Source organism: Trachurus trachurus (genome assembly GCF_905171665.1).
Source record: "Trachurus trachurus genome assembly, chromosome: 17".
Lineage (NCBI taxonomy): Eukaryota > Metazoa > Chordata > Actinopteri > Carangiformes > Carangidae > Trachurus > Trachurus trachurus.
Genome location: NC_139900.1, coordinates 15578361 through 15601510, shown reverse-complemented (window position 1 = coordinate 15601510; position 23150 = coordinate 15578361). Strand labels below are relative to the sequence as shown.

At 42.5% G+C, this 23150-nt stretch overlaps 1 protein-coding gene across 1 annotated transcript in view; it reads right to left on the bottom strand.

Annotated features, from left to right (window-relative positions):
- The window catches only part of egfra (epidermal growth factor receptor a (erythroblastic leukemia viral (v-erb-b) oncogene homolog, avian)), a 40342-nt gene that overhangs the window by 6325 nt on the left and 10867 nt on the right, over positions 1 to 23150 (bottom strand). The window contains exons 2-24 of the mRNA XM_083990868.1: positions 13676 to 13827; positions 12569 to 12755; positions 12346 to 12477; positions 12170 to 12238; positions 11840 to 11958; positions 11325 to 11466; positions 10662 to 10778; positions 10052 to 10178; positions 9857 to 9930; positions 9681 to 9768; positions 9355 to 9554; positions 9044 to 9176; positions 8513 to 8603; positions 7851 to 8008; positions 6943 to 6981; positions 6666 to 6810; positions 6421 to 6543; positions 5085 to 5183; positions 3749 to 3934; positions 2718 to 2873; positions 1483 to 1558; positions 504 to 650; positions 35 to 132 (exon numbers count right to left, since the gene is read on the bottom strand). Of these exons, the coding sequence (XP_083846994.1) occupies positions 35 to 132; positions 504 to 650; positions 1483 to 1558; positions 2718 to 2873; positions 3749 to 3934; positions 5085 to 5183; positions 6421 to 6543; positions 6666 to 6810; positions 6943 to 6981; positions 7851 to 8008; positions 8513 to 8603; positions 9044 to 9176; positions 9355 to 9554; positions 9681 to 9768; positions 9857 to 9930; positions 10052 to 10178; positions 10662 to 10778; positions 11325 to 11466; positions 11840 to 11958; positions 12170 to 12238; positions 12346 to 12477; positions 12569 to 12755; positions 13676 to 13827 (2858 nt within the window). The remainder of the gene's footprint in view (positions 1 to 34; positions 133 to 503; positions 651 to 1482; positions 1559 to 2717; positions 2874 to 3748; positions 3935 to 5084; positions 5184 to 6420; positions 6544 to 6665; positions 6811 to 6942; positions 6982 to 7850; positions 8009 to 8512; positions 8604 to 9043; positions 9177 to 9354; positions 9555 to 9680; positions 9769 to 9856; positions 9931 to 10051; positions 10179 to 10661; positions 10779 to 11324; positions 11467 to 11839; positions 11959 to 12169; positions 12239 to 12345; positions 12478 to 12568; positions 12756 to 13675; positions 13828 to 23150) is intronic.

The following is a 23150-nucleotide window of genomic DNA, read 5'->3' as shown; positions in this document are numbered from 1 at the left end:
AGTTACAGTAACAAAACTCTGGGTGAAATTGTACCTGAATGACAAGATAGCGGGAAGGATCCCGTGCCATCTTTGTAAACTCAGCTATTAGCTCCCGGAAACGAGGTCGGCTGTCTGCATCAATCATCCAACCTGTACAAACACATCAGCAGATATCAGATGAAACTTTAATACTCTTTGTGGGAACATTTCCAAGACTAATCTTCAGCCAGTAAAACAAAAACTAACACAACTGTTTAAGTACACCCTTGGTGGTTGTTTGGTCTATAGAATGTGAACAACTTTGGGACACATAAAAGAGTGGGAATAACGTTTAACTGTAATGAGTTGAAATGTACAAGACGGATAAAAAAAAAATGCATTTCATCAAATCCTTTCAAAAACCACTATTCATATACTGTAGCATATGTACACTATGTTCCTTCATGATCTTGTTCTGTTAGAGAAAAGCAGGAACACAGATTACATTATGGAGCTTTCAGTCAGCCTCCCACTGAGCTTACATTTCACCATGATCATGTAGACATCTATGGTACAGATTGGAGGCTGAGGCAGTCGCTCCCCTTTCTCCAGGACCCCAGCTATTTCGGTGGCAGGAATCCCATCGTATGGTTTAGTCCCAAATGTCATCAGCTCCCAAACCGTTACACCTACGGAGAGAAAAAGGGCCAGTTGGTATGTGTCAGACTGATGAGCTGTCATTCACTTTGTTTTTGCTCTCGATAACGGGGGAAGAAATGAGAGTGACAGAATGTAAGCCTCTCAAATGTCACATGGTATCAAAATAGCTATGTTGACAAATTGGCTGTGCCTGCAGGAGTGGGAGTTAGCAGGATGCATCTCCATGCTGGCGGAACTGAAGAAAGGAAAAGGAGGAAAGGAAGCCTGTCACTTCTGCCAGGGTCTGTTGATGCTTTTGCCATATTGAGCGGAAGGCATGATCAAACCCTCGGGAAAAAGACAATTTGGAAGCTGGCCCACTCAAGAAAGCTGTGCTGTGTTTGGCTTCTGTGTAGGCATCTGTGCATGTGTGTTGCTCCTGGACTGGAGGAACTGTGTATGTGGGTTGAGGCAACGACCTTGTCTGATGTGATATTGTCCACCTGAGACTGCCGGTGTGTAGGTGTGGGCTACCTGTGTCCTAAAAATCACAGATGCTTGCAAGATATTCAGTGTTTTTTTGTTTTTTTTTAAAGAATGTTGACAAGACAGCCTTATTAGATCCAAAAACAACATCCTCTCTGAAGCCTCGAAACGACCGTCCTCCCTCTGCCTCACTCGCTGCTAAAACACTTTATTTAGCAATGAATAAATATTTCTCCTGTGAGACTGTCACCAATGCTCAGGAGTACAGAGGCCCAGCTGTTTTACATATCTGATGTTACACAAAGACTCGAGCGCAATCTGGGACATTGCAAGCAGGGGGGCTCATGCTGGGTTAGAGGCATATCATGTATTCACAATATATAGGGACAGACTTACCATAACTCCATACATCACTCTGATGTGTGTACGTCCTGTTCAGGATAGATTCAAGAGCCATCCACTTTATGGGTACCTGTGAAATTTAACTTTAATGAGTAAAATTGAGACATACATTTGCATTTTATGTGGGAACATTTCACATGTCTTTGTTAAAACATGTGAAAATAGTACTGAGGCGCTTTCTTAGACCTGAGCTCTATTAATGTCCCCACAGTATTTAGTACACAATGCAACTGTGCTGTCACCTAGTGGTGCAGAATTGCAATAGTCATGCACAACAAAAATCCATTATTCATTGTCCCTGAAAACTGACATTTAACACTATTTTCTATTTTAGAAATGTCGACAAAGTTCTTTGTTGTAGAGTTTGCACTTTCCTGGAGATGAGAAACAGTGTGCTGTCATCACACAAAGTGCGTCATACAAAAGCTTAAAAAATTATTTCTGGGATGGTTTCCTGCACATGGATTAAGTCCAGTCCCACAATGAAGATGTTTTTTTTTTTAATGGATGTCTCTACTCAATTTTGTGTTAGTCTAAGACAAGGCTTAATCCCTGCCTGGGAAAGTGTCCTGTAATGTTTAATTAGCATCGTGTTTTAGAGTAGCAATGTGTTTAACTAGAGTGAATGAGGGAAATATCAGCAGCTGCAGATGTGCGTATTTGGGTCCAGTTTTGTCCAGATGGATTTCAAACAACTAAACTTTTCCACATCTGTCCTTCTAGTGTCGACAGGCAATAAAAAGGCCTTGACTGAAACTGAATATTGTATTACATGAAACTGTTATATCATCACTTCTGAAAACATACTGAGGTAATAATATCAGATAAAAACATTGGTAAATATCTTACTACCGGGACATTTAGCAAAATCACCGGATTTCTGGAAATGTTTATTATTATATTATCGGGTTCATTATCGGGAAAAAATAGTGCACCCAGTTGCACAAAGAAACTGTGATAAGAGAAGAATCTTATCTGCTCTGTCATTTCTTAGAATGCAGTCAACCGACCAAACTATTTATATATCACATCACTTACATAAGATACAATCTAGAGCAAATGCACAAAAAATGCTATCCTTCATTCAACCACAGCAAAACATCTGTCTGTCCGGCAGGCTATAAATACACACATTAAGTCTTAGGACTATTTATGACTGTGAACAACAACAGCAACCACAAAAAAGAGGCAAAAACCTTTGTCTTGGTGTATTTGTATTTTGTACCAACCTTTCCACCATCTGCGTGGTACTCTTTCTCATCTGCATTAAGGAGCTTGGCCAGACCGAAGTCAGTGATCTTGACATGCTGCGGAGTCTTCACCAGGACGTTCCTGGCTGCCAAGTCACGGTGTACCAAGTGGCGCTCCTCCAGGTAGTTCATACCCTTTTGTCAAACAAACGATGAAGTGCAGGTTATTATTACGCAAGTGCAGTGCTTTTTCACACTGTTGTCCAATATGTCAAAAATGGGAACTTTGCTTGATCAGATTCAGACATGATAAAATATGTAAAGGTGCCGAAATCTGTCATGGTTGACCTGTCAGAGTTGTCATCATCGCGTGATGTCATTCAATAATGTATTGAAACTGTTGGGGCAGACTGTGTGGACTGTTGTAAAAACTAAAACAACATATCACAATGAAGGAACACACAGTTAGGAAAATAACTAACTTTGTATGTATTGCACCTTTCATACAAGAAATTCAGCTCAGGGGTGTTGTGTAGCTCAGTGGGTAGAGCAGACGCCCCATATACAGGGGACCCGGTTCAATTCCACCGGTGGCCATTTGCTGCATGTCATTCCCCCTCTCTCTGTCTCTCTACTGTCATATCCATTAAAGGCTTGAAAAGCCCCAAAAATATACTTTAAAAAAAAGTATTTCAGCTCAAAGAAATTACATGCACTACATGAAAAAGACATAAACTTAATGTATCATGTTAAGAATATTAATCTAAAATGAGATGTACTTTTTGTACTTCACAAATGTCTGCTCATTAGCTTAGAACTGTAGTCGGAGAATACCACCCCACAAGCATCTGGAGGTTTTTTTTTTTCATTTCTCCTTCACATTGTCTTGGATTTTATATGTTATATCTTTTTTAACTTTTTGATATGTGAAATAAACAAACAAACAAATAAACAAGACTGCAGTAAACCCATTTCAAGTCGGTGTGGAGATGTTTGTGACAGGAGGGATCTACTGATACAGACCCTTTTGCATGTAACTCGATGCCTTTACGGCGTTTCTTCTTTCTTACCTTGGCTATCTGCACACACCAGTTCAGCAGGTGCTGGGAGCCAATATTGTCCTTGTTCTCTTTGACGTAGTCCAGCAGGCAGCCGTAGGGCATCAGCTGGGTGACGAGCTGCACAGTGGAGGTGAGACAGATGCCGAGCAGACGACACACATGGGGGTGTTCCACACTGGCCATCACATAGGCCTCCTGTAGTGTACATGTAGACATACAGAGCATTTAATATTACTGTTTTTGTCTGTTCTTTTAGGGGACACAACCATCAGGAATGATTCATATTGATGGATTCAAGACAAAAAAGAAAAATATTCAATGAACCAATATTGATAGATGTGTCAAGATTTATCCTGTTTATCCTGACTGCTTAAGAAACATGACATCTAGGGACATTTCCAGTGTTGGGTGATCGTTTCTTTTCAAAGCAGGCCAACTCAGTCAGACATATTAAATGTGGCTCAGCTCAAAGTGGAAACTCTCTGTCGTCACAACAGAAAAGTGACTTAGAGAAGAAACCATGGGGATAATCCACAATGGTCACTAACAAAAGGTTTCCGACAAATTGAGCTTTATTTAGTAGGTTTCCTGCCATGAGTGCATTAGTTGTATCCCAAATATTTTCCATGACTATAACGGTGTCGGCATTTTTCAGTAAATACGCAGGAGCTCTGTAATTCTGAAAGAGACATCAAAGCACCTAAAAAAAATTGTTCTCCTTTAAAAAGCTAGACTGGGCTGTTCTGTCATGACAACGTGCATGTCCACCACAACATCCGGATGTACGGCAGCGGAGAAAAGCGACCACAAAATCACAGGTCGTTTGTAGAAGGCAGTTCAAACGGGCTGACTTCTCAGAGTGGCTCCACAACTGCATTCCTCTCCAGAAACACCTCAGCCTCGGATTGCACACCAACGCCCACACGCAGCCTTCCAATGAATAAATCCCATTTCCATCGGCTTATAAGAGGGTCACCGTGAAGAAAAATGACACATTCTCCATTACAAGGAAAATAGGCGGTCATTACCTTCAAATGAGTTGCATATGTTACAAATGGCAGGGTAAATTAGCGGAATTGACATCTGGCAAGGAATAATTGTCACTCGCTCTTGTCAGCCTTTTTAATCAAATCACAATCTTGCGATAATTTCTTGAAGAGAAAAAAAAAGGTGTGTGTGGAAATTTCTAACCTTCGTGTTTTCACTGTAATTTCCCACTAGCAGCACGCCCTTCACTGAAGTACTTTGGGAAATAACATTTTAAATGAATCGCTGTTTTAGGTCTGACTCAGTGTTACTGTAAGCTCAGCGTCCAGAGAAGTACCACATAAATCAGTGAACTTACATCCAAGATCTCTTTGTTTGCTTTTGGTGATGTGGCCTCTCGCAAAACCTTTATGGCCACTGGGATCTTCACGTCCTCTCCCTCTGGAACCCACAGGCCCTGTACGCAGAAAAGTGGGTCATTTAGCAGGCTTTAATTACACCTGAAGCTTCAAACACACGTACATACAGTATATACACATGTTTGTATATATAATATCATTACAAAGGTACAGTTCGCCCAAACATGTTGTATTTACTACTTGTGAGGACCCCACTCCCTTTAATTACACCTGAATTAGAAGTGAACAAAAGTACACTGACAAGCGTTGGTACAGTATGTACAATATGATGATAAAGGTATAGTGCACCCTAACTGTTTGTATTTTACACTAGTGAGGATCCTAAAGCCAGAGGCAGAAATCACATGGTTGTCACTCAGAATTCTGTTTTGAGGTACTTTTACTTCCATTTTATACTACTTTCATACTTCTCCAGTATATTTCAGAGTGTAATATTGTGATTTTAAGTATGTCACCACTGTGTTTTATAAAATGTTGCATTGTCATAGAATGAAATACCCAACAGTAAATAAAGTGCTCCGCCTTGACCAGTTATAATGCTGTTTACATCTGAATGCATTATATTACAAATTCAATAATAAAAATATAACACTCTCACACAAGTATGCTACGCCATTTAATGTCACTGCTTCCTCATGCCACTGAATAAACCAAGCCTTAACCTTCACAGCTAAATACCAAACCCAAACCCAAACTCAAACCCAATTCCAACCCCATAACCGAATCCTAACCCTCAAATGGCCCTTTGGAAAAAATGTCTTTACTTTCCAAAAAACGTCCTCACCCTCAAGGTCTAAAACTGCAGTCGGTCCTCTTAAAGACAGAAATCCAAGAGCACAGACACACACTTGTTTTTGTACTGTTACTAAGAACATTGTGTTGACCTACATTCCCTCTCTGTGGAGAATTATCCGAACTTTAATCTAAATCTGACCCTTAAATAAACCTTTAACCTCATGGAGATCAGTGTTTTGATCTTGAAATAGTGATAAATGACTGAATTAAATACAGTATACAGAATAGAGAAGGAGAGAGCTCTAAAAGTGAGAGTGAAGTCATTTGTTCGTGATCTGGAAATTCACAAACTTTTTCTCTTTTAATTGAAAAATCGACAACAGATGTAGATGAGCGAGAACACTGACGGGTGTTGGTCATGTATACTTGGCACATACAGGACTCCACAGCTCCAGCTTGTGTAAAACTCAGCATTGCAGCGCAATTTGGGGAAAAAAAACACCTTGTTTTTTTAGACACAACCCTGAGGCATTTTATTACCTTATAAACTGTACCAAAAGCCCCTGATCCCAGCACTTTGATTTTCTTAAACTCTGGCTCCTTCAGGATCCTCAGCAGAGCCTGGTTCGGTGCCTCTCCACTCGGAGTCAGAGGTTCAACCAACTGGAAAAGAAGATTTGAAAGTCTCAAATACTGTGCAAATACAAAAAAGAAAATGCTGAGGAAGACAATATAATAAGTAAAAATCATCATCTCAGCGTGGTTACTCCCTCATCTTACTGTACCTCTCTCTCTTGGAGCAGTCTGCGCATGGTCCTCTTCCTCTTAATGTGGCGTCGGCGTAGCAACACAAAGACAGACAGGGCAGCAATAAGAACAGCCAGCAGTCCACCGACTACACCGGCGGCAATCATGGAAAGACCAGAAGAGCTGAAAGACAAGGTGGGAGCCAATTTCATAACGCTGATAGAAACCAGAGCACATTTGTGAATTTAATCAACAAGGAGAGATGGGATTAGAGTGTCATTGTCAGTGAGGCTCACTGTTACTGCATTTACGCACCTTTTAATGTGGCATCCTTCAAGACCGGGCCCAGTGCACCTGTAAACAAATCAATACAAGCTGTACTGTTACTGAGCCTCCACACTACAAATTCCCCAAACCATCATGAGTCTATTGATTTCCTATGAAGCCAAAAACTCAAGGAAATACTTTGCAGTCAGTGTCCACCAATCAATAAAAGACTGAAATACACTATTTCAATTTCAATTCTATTTATTATTTTTTTTAAAGAAATGTGACAGTACATTACATTTATAATGTAAATATGAATGAGATTATAGCCATATATAGCCAAATTCCATCTCTTGTCTCATTGGCAGGTAGGTGTTAGGTACTGTAGAAAAACAAGACAAGAGAAAGAGAGAATTACAAAGCCAATACACCATGAGTCTATAAAGCCAAATGCATAGGGCTGTTCATGTACTTATGAAATACTAAACTGTAAAGACATGATTTGTGGAAAGTTGCACATGACAGTTGCAAAGACTCATTTCACACATCAGGGCATCATGGTCTCCCTGAACCACTTCCTCCCACAACCATCAACGATCACTATGGCTGAGCGATGATAGTCCATCACTCTCAACACATTAGGTCTGCTCTCGCTCCTGTAATGCAGAGCAGATGTCTATCCAATCCAAACTGAAAGGAACAGAAACTAATGGGAGCATAAAAAGTGCAAACAGCCAGCGTGGTTTGCTTTGGACAAAGGTGAAGAAATAATCCAATTTGTGAGGCTTTAATCTAAGTCTGTATCAGCCCAATTGCCTCGTGTTTAAACTTGACTTCTCTCCAACCTGTGAACCACAGACGACCCCGCTGTCTTGCACTGGTTGGTCACTGCAACCCTATTACCACAGACAAACGTTTGCAACGCGATGATGGGTCGGCAGGAGCAGCGCGTTTACCCTTGAGTGCAGTTTTTGTGGCACAGCTGGCACACTTTCATCTCATCTGCGTATTTCCACACCAGCGACTCGTCCTCCCCCGGCACGCCTTTTGGACAGCGGGACACACAAAACAGCCCATCCTGGAAGTTGGCACACTTGGTACAGTTTCCAGGACCCTGAAAGTAAAAAAAAAAAGAAAGAAAGAAAGAAAGAAAGAAAAATGACTCCTGTTGTTTACAGCCCTCTTGAGAGCAGTAGTAAATATTATGTAAGTTGCGCTGCCTGTTGGTAGTAATTTCTCAAGGAAAGTTGCATCGCTCTTCCTCATAAAGACGCCAGTGTTAAGGCAATCAAAACCACACATTCCTTTTCTGGGCCTGAGCTTGGGCCAGCACAACTCTCAGTCCTCTGCAATCAAATACAGCAGTTTAATACCTTCATTAAAACTACCTCTTTATCAAGATTTCTTCTATATTTGGCTGCATCACATTACTGTCTATTAAGGCTGCTGCTGATTGAGAAATCGGAAGCGCCAACTCTTCTAAATATGGATTTCCTGCTGCGGCACATTTGATTCCAAGGGCCTGACACAAGAACATGACATTTATTATTGACATTCACAGCCGTTTCCCAACACTGGATGTTTGTAATGACAGTCTAGTTATCGGTGAGACACATACAGGCGCGCTGCAGGTTGCCGTCCCATTCATGTGCCGACACTCGGGGTGACACTCCAAGCAGGTTTTATTCATAATCGTCTCCCGCGGCTCTCTGGTGAAAAAAAAAACAATAACACAACACCATGTTTCAAACAGTTACATGTGAAGTGAAATTTTTCATCTTCCCTTTTTTTTTTGAGGGCAGGAGTTAAATTGTAAGCATGTCCAGATTCAATGTTTGACAGAGACCTTGACAGAGATCTGCAAAGATAAACACTTGTGAGTGAATGTGCCATTTCAGCTCCACTGTTTGTCTTATTTCTACTGCGGGTTTAACTTCAAAATACCTTGGATCATATTTGGTCTTAGTGTCGCTTTCAATAACAAATCCCCAAACTGGTCTAATGTCACCGTCTGGAAATGCTCATGGTATGAAAATAGACTTTGAAGGAGTTAACACACAGATCTGATACTCTGTTTGTTTGTCTAAAATAAGGAAAAGCTACATTTCAGAGCTTAAAAAAGGGAGTCAAATCCTGATTCCTCCCTCACCCCTCAAGGACGTTGCAGGAGTCAACACAGCTCCCGTCGCGGCTGTTGTCACGGCAGGCGAAGCACATGTCCGGGCCTGGACCCCAGCAGCCGGCTGCGGTGCACTTCCTGTCACACGTGTTGTTCTTCAGAGCTGAAAACAAACACACACAATCTGAAGAAGAGATCTTTCCCGTATAATGATCCAATTTTTAAATTAGACTGGGTTGATTTAATCTTCTTGTGCATTGAATAATCACATGTTGCACAACAAAAACAACAGAAAGGAGCTAAATGATTTAGGTGTAGGGGGGAAACAAAATCCAGTTTACCACAATGGGTGACATTAGCATTATCGTCTACGGTGGCGCTTTGGCTTTTGGATTTGAAGAGCCTCTCCCAGTGGCTTTTATTGGTGTAGCACAGGTTGCGGTTCTTCATGACGACCACGTCGCCATCGCTGATCTCTTTGAGGGAGCGCAGGCCCAAATAGCTGATATCGAGCTGAGTCATGACCACGCTACGAATTCCACTAGTGAAGGGAAACAAGGTGGGAAGAGGAAGAGAATCAAAAAGGGAACATTTTTATGAGAACAAGTCCCATGCTTTGTGATCCAGCGGTCGTGAATCTTCAGGGGGTCTTTATGAGGGGACATACCGCTTAGTCCGCCCTCGAATGATCTCCAGATTGTCGAAAGGACTGAGTGAGTCCAAGCTCGTTGGCCACGTTTGAATCCACAAGTATCCTGAAGCAACAAACGCTTTGTTAATTATGAAACTCTTTAGTGCACCATTTAGTGCGTCATGCATTACGCAGCTGTTACACAGTCTTACCGCTAATTTCTTTAACCGTCTTAAACACATCAAGCTGGGCAGGATCCATCTTTGGTGTTTTGGTATATGTATCCCTACAAAAATACAGAAAGCACATATTATTAGTTATTAGTAAAAAAAAGGGCCCAGTGAGCTATTGCAGTTGATATATAGATGGGAATGAAGTCTGCAGTGCTGATAATGTCTGTGGCTTACCCATGAATCGATGTGTGGATGATAGCAATGTTACCATTGATTTTCGTGCAGTTTTTAAAGGAGTCAATGTTGGTGGCATTGATCGACAGGGTGTTTGTCAGGTCTCCCATGCCAAGACCGTTACACACTGCAAACCATTAGAAAATAAATCAGAATAGGAAGCTGTTTCAAAGCTCTTGAGGTTCCTCGTCTAAACATTTTAGAGTATGTCTGAATTAGTGTTCAGACCATTTACTTAAGTGAAAGAAAGAACTCTACAATTTCAAATATGGTTAAATTACTGATTATTATAATCAAAATGTACCTCAAGTACTCATTATTATGCCTGTGGTATGTTCCCTTGGATTATTATTAGTGATACATTAACATGAGAGTAGCATTAGCGTGCTGCTGCAGGGCAGTGTGGAACCACTTCAAGTATGCAATGCTGTTTAATAGTTTATCTACATGAGATGAATGTGTCATAGATATATGGTTTGTATAAGTGCAGCGATGTCTGAATTGCAATGAACCACATGACTCAGGTAAGTGGTTTTAGTGTTAAACTGCGTTATGCTTGTGAGTCAGAAAGCGTCCCTTGGTTGCACAGACGGACGTCTTGTTGCCCTACCTTTTGGACACAGGCCATCACATTTTGCGCACTTCCTGATTCCCCCCTCGTCCACCTCATATGTGTTACCAGTGCATGTCCGCACACAGGCTCCTTGATCGGTCACAACATAGTTATCTGTAATTGCAAAATACAAGTACATGTAAGCACATGTGAAACATGAATGTACTTTTTTAGTCATACTGTAATAACCTCATTAAAATACACCCCCAGTGTCACTATACAGTAGGTACACACTACTGCTACAGGCCACGGAGTTCAGTGTTAACTGAGTGACACTGGGACAGACCTGTGGAAGTTTAACTGAGAGAGAACAGTTCTTGCATTAACACGCCCTGAAACTCAATCATTTTCTTTCCTTGTTTATACAGTTTATAATTAAACTGCAACTGTAACCACTGAATGTCTAACAACCCTGAAGGACGACCGGGCCTCTTGTCCAGCACAACACAATGTGAAAAAGCTCATAATCATGCATGATGAGTTTCACATTGGCCACTGAGACCGAATAGTTTTATTCTATTTATCCTGACTGTCAGGACAACAGCTACGATGGAGCGCTAAATATATCAGTGTCTAAGCAGCGTGACATTTCAGGACAAATCTTTGGCTGAAAATGCAAAAAGATCTGAGTGTACTGTTTGTCTGTTTTGTCATTCTTACGTGGGCAGCTCTTGACACAGGTGGCCCCGAAGTTGTATTTTCCATGCGGGTTCGGTACCAGCTGGTGGAGGTTGGGGTCATAACGCAGGAGGCCCGGGCAGGCGTCCTTACACACCCCGTCATCCTGGAAATCCCGACAGGCCTGCAGCACAAACAACCGTCATCCAGCACACAGGGACCAAAGCACTCTAATGATAACACTGCATTCCTCTATCGCAGCCTTGGCTTAATCCTCAGAGCAGCAGAGAGAAGTGGGAGAGCAGACGCTGATACTCCAGGCAGTGCCAAATGAAAGATTTAATCAGCAGTTACGTGTCTCATTGGTACTGAAACTAATACTAAAACACTTCTGATCATAAAAACAGATGCTGCTGAGTGAAGGCTTTGTTTAGTTGGGAGGCTTCACATCCAAATTTAAAGCACAAGTATCAAACATTCAGTTTATTTTGTTGTTGGTGCAGCTCCTTGATCATATCATTAGTCCTGTCCCACACATGAAAGCAGTTTTCTCTCACCAGACAGTCGGTGGGCCGCGGTCCTGTGCAGCCCGCGGCACAATGCTCATTACAGCAGTCGCTTGGTGAGGGTCCTTTGCATCTCTTTGAGCACTGCTGTGCACAGTTCAGCTTTGTAACTGGAGATAAGAGCAGGGCAAAGTCAGTGGAGTGACCAGTGGCAGCAAGCTGGTTTTTCTTTTTATTCTAAGGCCTTATTTCAGCTGAAAATCAACAGCTTCTGCATGTTGTTATTATAGCAAACAATGAAAGATATCTGCAAAGTTATTTTTTACTTTTGCTGTTTCACCACAACATATATACAACATCAAAAAACAGATCAGCGCTTACAAGTCTGACAGTTTTCAGGACCAGGTGCCCAGCATGAACCATTGAAGCAGCTTGAGTCACATTTTTTACCTGCGAAAAAGAACAAAATGTTGATTTAACACCATGGAAATTCTTTAGTATTGCACAATCAATGTGTTCTGAAGCCTTTGTGTTTCGCTGTTCAATCTGTTACTTACAAAGTCGATTGTTACTGGCCACAGGGAGCTCCATGCTGAGTTTGCTGTCAGCGTTGACAATGTCATACCACTGTATTGTTTCAATGTTGCAGAGCTGGTTGGTCGCAAACTTCACACCTCCTTTAAGAATTTCTGCAAAAGAATGTGAAGTTGATAAAAATGACACAATTCATTTCACAAAATGCAAATAATGAAATATTTAAGAGGGGGGAGTTTCGCTGACCTGTCAGGCTGTTCAGCAGCAGCTCCTGGGTGAATTGACCTGTAGGTTTGTCATAATTGGCGAGAACGGAGAGGGCAAACGCTCCCTCATAGAGGGAATGGCCTCGAATGATGCGCAGGTTCTCCAGAGGAATCCTGGGAGCTGTGTTGAGGGCGATCAGGACGTAGCCGCCCACTTCTTCAATTGACTGTAGAAGGGAGAAAAAAAAAACTGTTTGCTGAGAACTGAGGTAGCAAATGAGCAACGCTGCTGAGCTGACAACGCACATTTATTATTAAAGGGTAAATATTTGGTTTCAGAACTGGGCAGGCAATAAAGTCAGAGAGAGAACCATTTTTGCAGATATCTCTCTCTCTATACAGACCTGTGTGTATGTGTGTGTGTCATGTAATATATAATAACTGGTAGTCCCTACTAATTGTCACATTTAAATTGACATGCAGATTAAAAGGAAATAGTTTTTTCAGCCCTGACTGTTGTCTGAGGTCGTCCTCTCAGGCTGCACATGGCTCCACCATTAAGAGGGTTAGGGCAGTAACATGTGTAGCCCGAGAGGTGAGAATCAGGGCCAAAAACTGCTATTATGACAGCTGGGCAGGTAGAATAAAAAAAGAAAAGGGAAAATGAAGAGGGAGCAAAAATAGGATTTTTAAAAATAAAAGGGATATGCCCCCCCCCCTCCCTCATCCCCTGTGGAAATGTTATCCTTGAAACTCTTGCATGATATTTGCTGAATGTGTGTTATTTCTGTTTATGTATGTGTGTGTGTGCAAGCTTGCATGTGAGTGAGTGTGTGTGGTCCCTCATCACATCTGCCCAGTGTTCACAACCCCTTCGTTGCAGCTGGAATTCAAGCAAAGCTCCAAGCAGAGGGTGAGAAACACAGTGAATCATCTGTCACTACAGACTCACTCCACGTGGACTTTAATTATCTGAACCGGAGCGATAAGAACGGTGAGGAGCCTGTGAAGATGCACAGTGAAGATAGTCTGGGAAACCGGCCTCAGACCACCAGAGAGACAACTAAAAAACAAGATAATAGGAACCTTCTCTCTCATCTGTGCTGTGCGTGTTTACCCTCCACTGTTAACAGAGTGCAGTCTTTACCCTCAGGAAGGACAGGTCCCGGTGTTCATCCATGTAGGTGACTTCCAGGTTCTCCAGGACCACGGTGCAGTTGCTGTAAGTCTTCACCATGTTCAGGTAGTGGTCATCTTTGGACCCGAGAAGGTTTAAACGGTTGGTGATGCCCTGGCATACTGCAGAGAAAGACAAAATAAAGGAGTATCTGTCAGACTTGTTACTTGAAACACATTATACAGTACACTGTGTGTAAATCATCTGGAGTTAAAGGCAGTGTCACAAAACCAGTTATCCAAAACCCCCAGTGGTGCTATCAGTCAAAAAACATCCACTGCTTATGTAACATATTTGGCTCAGTTTATGACTTTCTATGTGTGGCTGTGTGCGTGCGCACGTCTCTGTTTGTAAATGCGGTCCGAGCAGTCATAACTTGGCCGGTTTTCATGTGAAAATAAGCAATCTGGGTAAGATCTACAATAGGAATCGAATCTCAGCGACAAGAGCGAGTTCTGGCTCATGTGTCAAAGCGAGCTGGCTGTATTTACACTGGCAAAGGCCCGAGTCTTTCCACTGCTATGCAGCCTTGTTAAAACAACCACTGCGACCAGCATCTCCAAGGCTTGGTCATTTCGGAGAAAAGATCCTGGTGTGTCAGAGATTCCATGAGATTTGTGAGTGTCTCTTGTGGGAGGGCAGATCTCTATATCGCAGAGTAACGGTCTCACCGAGTTCAGCCTAGTTCAAGTATATTTGATTTCAGGGCAACACGACCAGACAACAACAACATAGGGGTTTTTGAATGAAACACTGATCAAATGCACTTTCAGTTCCAAAAGCAACAAAGGCATCGATTGAGAGATTCACAGAATTACAAGTGTAGGCTGATAATGAGTCCTATCTGGTGTTATGCAACAAAATGTTAGGATAAGGGAGGCAGTATTACTGATAAGTCCTGCAGATACAAAAGGCTCTTTCTTTGTGAATGCAGTTTTTAAGGCAAGAATGCGTGTCAAGCCGTCTTCCTGTGTGCAGCCGTCTCAAGCTGGTCGGACAGGTTCTGACTGGCACTGATGAGAGAGTCAGCTGTGACACCCCTCAAACGCACTACCAGCCGTATGTACACACGCCCAAACAATCTTGCACACACACATACAGGCATAATGAGTGTATAATTGATTTCTCTCCGCCAAGTCTTCATTTACAGGTTGACTTGAGCAACAGGTTGAGAGGGGGAAAACAAAACAAAACAACAAAAGATTCATCCTCTTGTTTATTACGGTAGAAATGATGGTTCTGGTGTAATGTCTCCTGGGTCACATTCCACAACATGTCTGCTCTTGACTGCGGAGAAAGGCCAAAACACTCGGCTCCAAATTCTGAGACACACCTCGTGACGCCGCATTGTACATAACACAGTTCATTTAACTAGAAACTGAAGGGGGGGGGGTTGATGATATCATCTTAGAGCTGAGTCAAACGAGTATCAGAGGCCTTCTTTTTTGGGGTATCTTTCCTCTTCCAGCGTGCATTTCTCACTCAGGTTATTGCGCTGTGTGTTCACACACAAACCAACAGCGTGCGGCACCGGATCAGTGGGAATTAGGCACAAACAGCTGTCGACCCACCCTCCCCTCTTCTTCCTCCTCATTAGCTCATCCCTGAGGGATCTCCCTGATATGAACCCTGTGGTCCAGCAGCCTAACGCCCCGGCAACAGAGGCAGGCCAGCGAACGCAAGCTGACCGTTTTAATTAGAGGAGCCATGTGAGGTGTAATTAGCCCCCTAATTATTACTCAGACTGAGAAACCACACTGTAATAAACAAAAAGGTTGTCATGACTGTGCAGCTGTGAATATTAATCAGACTGATTTGGACATCCTCACTGGCAGTTTGCTCATGGGGATGATAATCATGGTTAAACGGCTTGGTTGTTGCACCATACAGTATACATCCAATGCACTGCATACTCTTTCCTGTCTGCATGTTTTGTTCTGTTAATATTTATGATGATCACTAAAGGCTGCAGGTGAAAACACACTTCCTCTAAGTAAAGTTCACGTGTATGGTTGACAAGAAGAAAAAAAACTGTTGATTGCTCAAGCCAGCAGTAATGTTGTCATGGTAAACATTCTCCTCGGCCAGTTGTTAATTTCATGACTCTGGTGCAGGTGGTCAATGACCTGATATTTCACCACCATAAACTGACTTCCTCATTAGTCTGCAGCACATGAGAAAAGAAACAAGGTCAGACTATATCAACACGCAAGTTAAGATTGAAAGATGGCTTCATAATTCTACCTAGACCTTTATTTTCATCTAACCATACAGCCTTGCACAAATGAAAATGACTCTCATATATCCGAGTTAGACATGCATGCCATAAAAAAAGGTTGCACAACTCGCACACCACCTTTCTGCCAACAGAGACAGACGACAGCAGGTGAGTAAAAAAGTACTACACGGATCGGAAATTACTGGTAGTTCCATGGCACCTGATTCGAATTTGACTCATCACACATAAAAAACACAGTTTACGGTCTCGTTCTGCTTGAATCAAAGGGTGGGGCCTGCAGAGACGTAACTGATACTCTGACAAAGACTAATTACCGATTGCTTCACTTCCTCCAGCTGTATTGTCGTCACAAAGTGTCCAGAAGAGAACTCTGGGAGCAAGGAGTGGCAGGCTGCTATACTATTATCATGCTGTCAGTGCTGTGTGCATGCGTCTATGTGTGTGTGTGTGTGTGTGTGTGTGTGTGTGTGTGTGTGTGCGCGTGTGTGGGCTGAGCATGCAACACTTCAGTCGTATAAAACATTCCCTGGATTGCACTGCACTGATCAGCACCCAGCCAAAGCGAGACAAAAGACTTGATAAACCCGATCATTAGTCATCTAAGCTTGTTGCTATGTGCGGTCGCATATCGCTCTTTTGATGTTTACTTGGGGACTAGTGCTGGAAGTCAAGGGTGTGTGGGTAGATATTTGTTTCTTGAGGCTATAGGATCTGTGCGACTACAGGAAAAAAAAACTGTCTAAGCTTATTATGGATGATAATCAGCTCATTGTTCAGGTCCAAATGTGGTGTTTACCAACAGAGAGTAAGATGCATTTCTCTGAATTTCAAAGAAAAAAAAAAAACACCCTCATGCTGAGAGCCCACATGCTCCTGTGACAGAGAAGTGGTAGCCTAGTACAAGTATCTATTATTTATCTCTGAGATGGAAATCAGCAAAGATTATGCAATTCTTATGGTTCTGTCTTTAAAAGTTTCTTCAAAATAAAAAGCCTTTTAAAATGTGAAACTTACATAGAGCCTTTCCAAAAGATGCACATATGAAGGGCTGTTGGATTTGACTGCACACAGACAATGCTACAGTAGGTGTTTGTACCACTACGTCTGTCTCCATCATGATTCAAGGCAGTTTTGGCACCAAACTGTAAAACAAAAACTTTCTGTCTTTGAACTTTGGGTCTGAAAAACCTATTTGGCAAAATGAAATCAGGGTATAAAACCGAAGCCATGGTAGAGAAAATTTACAGTAAACACGTCAGACATATCAACTAAACATAGTGAGATCAAATGTATAATGTTACCAAAAGTACTAAAACTAACCTAAGCGGTTAAAGTCAGGCATAAATTCACGTTTGGAGGTCTCATTTACATATTTGGGTGAAGCGTTTGTATTCTTCTTGCCACAGGAGGAAACAGGGAATGTCCAAATGTGGAAACCGTACTTTCCCAGGACGTTGCTATAGCATCTCAAACCCATCCAATGGTTTCCTTTGGCACAAAGAACTGTCTACTATACGTTTAAATCATTGTTGTCTTATACCTTTCTACAGAGAGCAGAAATGGCCCTGCCGCGTTGGCTTCCTCTCATTCACTACCTGCAATTCAATTACGCTGTGTCCAGAGTCTGATGATCGCATTATCTGAAAACTTATACATAATTAAAGGGAAGTAACAACGCTAACTGACATGACTTGTTTATTTCTCTGTCCAAGTCAACGGCATTACGGCAAAGTCTCTTATGTAACTCAATCTGCAGTGTTCCTCTGCTGATAACAAATCGATGCCAAGATTAATTCCCTTATTTAGAGGTAAATTATGGTTAAAGCCCTTATACGTTTACACAGACAGTAAGTGGAGGGGGGAAAAAATGCTATCAACTTTTATTGGCTGTAAAGTTTAGGAGTAGGAGGCTGCTTGGAGTCGCATATGCTCAGATTTCCAGATTTCAGGGAAGCATAAATCTCCAGAAACTCACTATCAGTGACAAAAAAAAAGCCATTTCCTTGATTCTTTCTGTGCAATCGACTCATACTTCCTGCTCTTATATTTTCTGACTGGCTGAGATTCAGTAGGAGATCAAGGATCGAATGCTGTATAAAGACAAAACCAGCAGTCCAAGTAGATATATGTACATTCTGTGGTGGTGTACTATATTCATATAAACATACTTTGTAGTTCCTCATGTCCTGCTCTCTCTTCCTTTGCGTGGGAGATGCATCAATCCCTTAGAGAAAACATCTTGGGGCCTCAGAAAAAGAAAAAAGGGGCCAGAGGATACCCCCCCTCCACACACACCCCCCACTTTCCCTCCCTATCCCCAGTGAATGCAACAACACAAGCCCCTCTGACATCTCAGGAAGTTGATCTTTGCACAGGGTCGGTTTCATACGGCTACCCCGTGACGCCGAACCAGATGGTAGCTGATTGTCGTCTCCAAGGGAGGAGGACAAGGGGATGATCTAAATCCAGCTAAATGTGCTATTGGTGATGGAGAGGAAGTGAGAGGGGAGAAAGAAAAAAAAGATGAGGAGAAGAAAAAAGGAGCGGTTTGTGGTTGAGCCGACTGAGGTGGTGGACGTAGCGGCCTGGCTGTGGGGGTCAAACTGTGGGGAGAGAGGGGGATGTGAAGCCTCACACTTGATGTATGAACGTGTTTGACCTTTTCCCTGGTGGCAATAACAAAGGGGACGAATCTTGAAGCATCCAGCTGTAGAGCACGAGCAAATGAGGCGTCCCACCGCCGCATGCACACGTGACGTCACACACGTCCTCAGAGCAGTTTCTAAGCTGCCTGGAGTTTTGTGTTCAGTCGGTGAAGTTTAGTCTGTTAAAAGCTCAGCAAAGTGACCAAATAAAGACCAAAAAGGCTCCTGTTTACTCTCTGCTCCTGAAGAGTGCTCTCCACCGGTCAGTGAGACACTCCAGATACCTGTGGCTCGGCCCATCATAATGTTTACTCTCCACCTCAGTGTGAGGAAACCGTGGATTTAGGTTCTGCACAAACACAGGAATACAGTATGTATACTCTCACTCCTGCATACTGTGATCAGCACTTCTGAGGCCTTAAGGCATACGGTAGAAAATCGGTCACAACAAAGCCACGTCTACAAACCTACGGCCTTTAGAGCAATTTAATCCTTTTCGAGCAAATTACAAAACAAAGGAAACACATTTTTATTCATTTTCTTCCAAGAGTGTTTGACCATTTTTCATAGTGTTTTAGATTTATTTGTCCAGATTTTCAGATATTTGCCAAGATTTCTTTCTGTTGTCACCACAACACAATTGCGGTGAACAGATTTCTTTTGATCCTGAGTGTAATCAAGCAAATAACAGTCAAAACAATTTCAACAGAAACCCCTCTAACTGGAAACATCTCCTCTCTCTCACTCTGGATGATTCACAGGCCTCTCTGTCATCAGGTTTCCTGGGAACTTTTTTTTCTGTAAAAAGTAGTTCCAATAAAAACTGTTCACATCGAGGTCTGCAGATTATCCAAAGTAACGAAGGGGGGAACAAAAAAACAAAAAGGTTGCTGGATAAAGTAATGTATCACCCAATTCTAAAGTTCCTCTTTCCAGTAAAGAAGTGTTGTGATATCAAACTACTGCCCACTATACCTGCACAGTAGACAGGAAACTTTTACAGACAGCTGGTGAACATAGAGAAGCATTAAGCTGCTGTGGAATCAGATACTTCCTTCTGGAGGTAAAAAAATGTATTTTCCATGCAGGTTTGAAATTAACACTTATGTTGTTCCGTATCAGCTGCAGCAGGTATAAAAAGGCGAGTGACAACATGATTTGGCACAACCATGAAAGTTGATAACACTCACCTGTACATATCTGCTGATAAATACAATTACCTAATCTGCCAGTAACAAGGCAGCACTGCAGAGCTTGAGTCACTGTTCACTTCATAATGTGAGCTCACTGATGTCGACCATGGTTTGAAGGTTGGTGTCAGATGGGAAAGTTGGATTATTTAGCTGATTTACTTTTGATTTCTACAAATCTGTAGAAAATGATGTGATGAAGTCCCTTCAACATGGACCAAGTGGATCTCTGAGCTACAAATGAGCTGAGTCTTGTTTCAGAGTAAAAGGAAGCATACAATGTTTGAGACACAACACACCCATGGCCACTGTCTGTTTGAACTACTCCGCTCTGGCAGGAGATACAGGACAATTAAAGCCACCACAAACAGATTTAAGAACAGTTTTTACCCCAAAGCAGTGACTGCACTTAACACTGAGTAATGATGAGTGGTCAATGTGTGTTTTATGCTTTAAAAAAAAATGTTTTTATGAAATTTTGCACTGCACGAGATGCACTTTTAATTTCGTTGTTGTGGAAATGACAATGACAATAAACGTAACTATCTATCTATCTTTTTTATAAAGAACTCTATCACCTTATGTTACTATTGTGTGTATAGTTTGTTCTCTTTATATCAGGTACCGACTCCAATCACATCCATTGTATTGACCTAAGAGACTGAAACTAATACAACTACTCTAGAACTTATTTTTCCTGGCCAAGTCAGAACATACTGTATGTTTTTGCTATTAATTTTTGTAAATTCAAAAACCAACTCTTTAATATGGAAAGCTATCCATTACAGCGTTGGCACTTCACAAGAGGATTGGTTTTATTGCGTTTCATTCTGGTTATTGTTTAAGCTACCGCTGTGAATAATCAACATACTCAACATTTATCTCAATAGTTGATGTATTCATTATCCAATAGCTCTGTCCATGACCAAAGAGATACATAAACCATCAATGATAGAAGATGCATCGAGAAAAAAAAAAAGAGGCAGAAATTTCTGGGCCCCCAGTTGATTTATTGGAGTTAGTTAAACACAGCTGCGCTTCTATTACTCTCCAGCTGTGACCAACATATGAGGGGCCTAACATGATGGCCCAAATAATCAGGCAATACACATCATTACTCAGACAATTCTCCCACATGCCCTGTTGGAAAGTCCATTAGCGCTCTCTGTGGGGGCACCGAACAATCCCACTCCTGTTACCCAAAACTCACACGACCTCCGTTAGCCCAGGCCCCATTTAAATGCCAATAATGCACCCACCATTCTCCTGAAATGTTCCAACATTCAAACCCACTTCCTTTTTAACGTCCAACGACATTCTCCCTATTGAAGCCCATTTCAGCCAAGACAACCCCCACCCCACCACTACCTCCCTTCTTTTCTTTTTTTTTTTCTCTTTCCTCCTCCTTCTCCTTCCCTGTTAAACCTATACTCCTCTTCAATCCCACAGGAAGCCCCGAAAGGAAGACGGGAGAGGGAGTGGGCGGCAAGCTCACTGCTGCTAACTCACTTTTCTATAGCCCCCACTCCCTCCATCCCCCTTCTTCCCCTCCCTCCTCCCCCCTCGCCCGACCAAACGCCACTGAGCTATGACTGGACAAGACGAGCAGAGGAAGAGAGAGGCAAAGGCAACGGAGGACAGAGAGAGGAAAACAACAACCACAAGCGAAGAAACCCACACATTTCACACATCATTCCTGCAGGAGAGAGCAGCTGTGATTCGGGAATCCCCCTGTTGGTTTAAGCATTCCCAGCGTACAGCAGCAGGCCCAGGTTGGAGCACATCAACAGACAGGACAGATAACTCTCACTCACTGGACTCCTCACTTCATCTAAACAAAAGAGAGAGATAGACGACGCTCTTTGAGGCAGCCTGACTGCTTAAGGGTTTCTTATTTTTAGCCCGATTGCTGACAGGCTCATTTCTGTGTAGGTCTGACCACGGCTTCGCAGCGTTGCCTGCCAACAACTCAGTTACTGCCTTAGTCACGTCTGTAGCAACTCTGCCCCGCCGAAGTCTTCAGAGAGAGAGAGGGAGAGACAGAGATCCCATAAAAGGAATATTCCACAAAAGCCCCGGGGTCTGCGTTAGTAAGCTCGACTCTCTTGCTCAGCCTTTACTCACCATTTCAACCTCTGGTTTACACATCAGTGGGCCCTTAAATCCACTGATGAGTAGTTTCTTCCTCATGCACACTGACAGAGGGCGAAAGTCAGGGACAAACGGAGCTTGGGGAATTGGTTTGTACAGCCGAGGAGCTCTCGTAATTTTCAACACTGTGAGAGGGTATTTTGTTACGTGTTGCGTTGTACTCCCCAAAAGCATGACCGATTTAATTAGCACAGGAAAGCTCAGAAAAATTTTGCCACGTCTTCCTGATGACACATCAAACTGAAATGCCTGAAATGCAACAGGGGGTTGCCACTGCCAAGTGCTCGGGGGCCCCGGGGGCACTCGGTTATAATCTTCAGTGTATTTTCAGAAGAATTCCATTTCCACGTTAGCATGTGTGAACAGCGAGGACTGACAGAAAACGGTGCTAGTTTTTCATCAAACACCTCTCCCACTGGCCCACGGCTCAGATTTCATCCATTGTTACCGTGCGGGGCGTTATCTTGTTTCTGACAAGAGAAGCACATCACATATGGTTAACAAAGCTCCAAAACAATGCGTTAGCTTGTTTTAGACGATTATGACTGAGCAGGGTGGTTGTTTCAAGGCCGCCCCCTCACTGCAGAGACACAGAGGGGCTTTTGCACAACCTAAAGGCCTGTCTGCTTTGCGTCAGCCATCAAAGGCATTAGACTTGGCAGCCTAGACTCTTTCCTCGCTATCAGCTACACCGCTGAACACAAGGACCCTGGCTCAGAATCACTTGTGTATGAAACACGTGTGTACAATGGGCTACTACGATGACTCCTCCAGAGAGTGGACAATCGAGTGTACAAGCAAAACCTCTCCGATGTCCAATCCAGGCAGAAACTCTGTATTGTAGACAGGAAATGACGGCAACTTAAAACGCAATAACGAACTTACATTTCAGTCTCAGCACTAGGTCCATTTTGGAGTTGTTGCGAAGCTTGCAGTCATATCTCACCAGCTTCCTCTTCTTGTGGTGATGTTGTTTTGTCATTTGCCCAAGTCAACGTCATTGTGGGAAACAATGAATGGCCCCAGAGCAGCTAGTAAATGGACCTTGCAGTGAGATTGCTTCATCAAATACCATTTTCGCAGTCAAGAATGAACTTTAAGCTTCAACTTTTTTAAGCTAATGTTGCCAAGCGGTCCTCAAAGTTCCCAGAAGAAAAAGGACACTGAACATTTGCAGCTAAGAAAATCTCCCATGGAAGATGTCATGATCAAAAGCACCA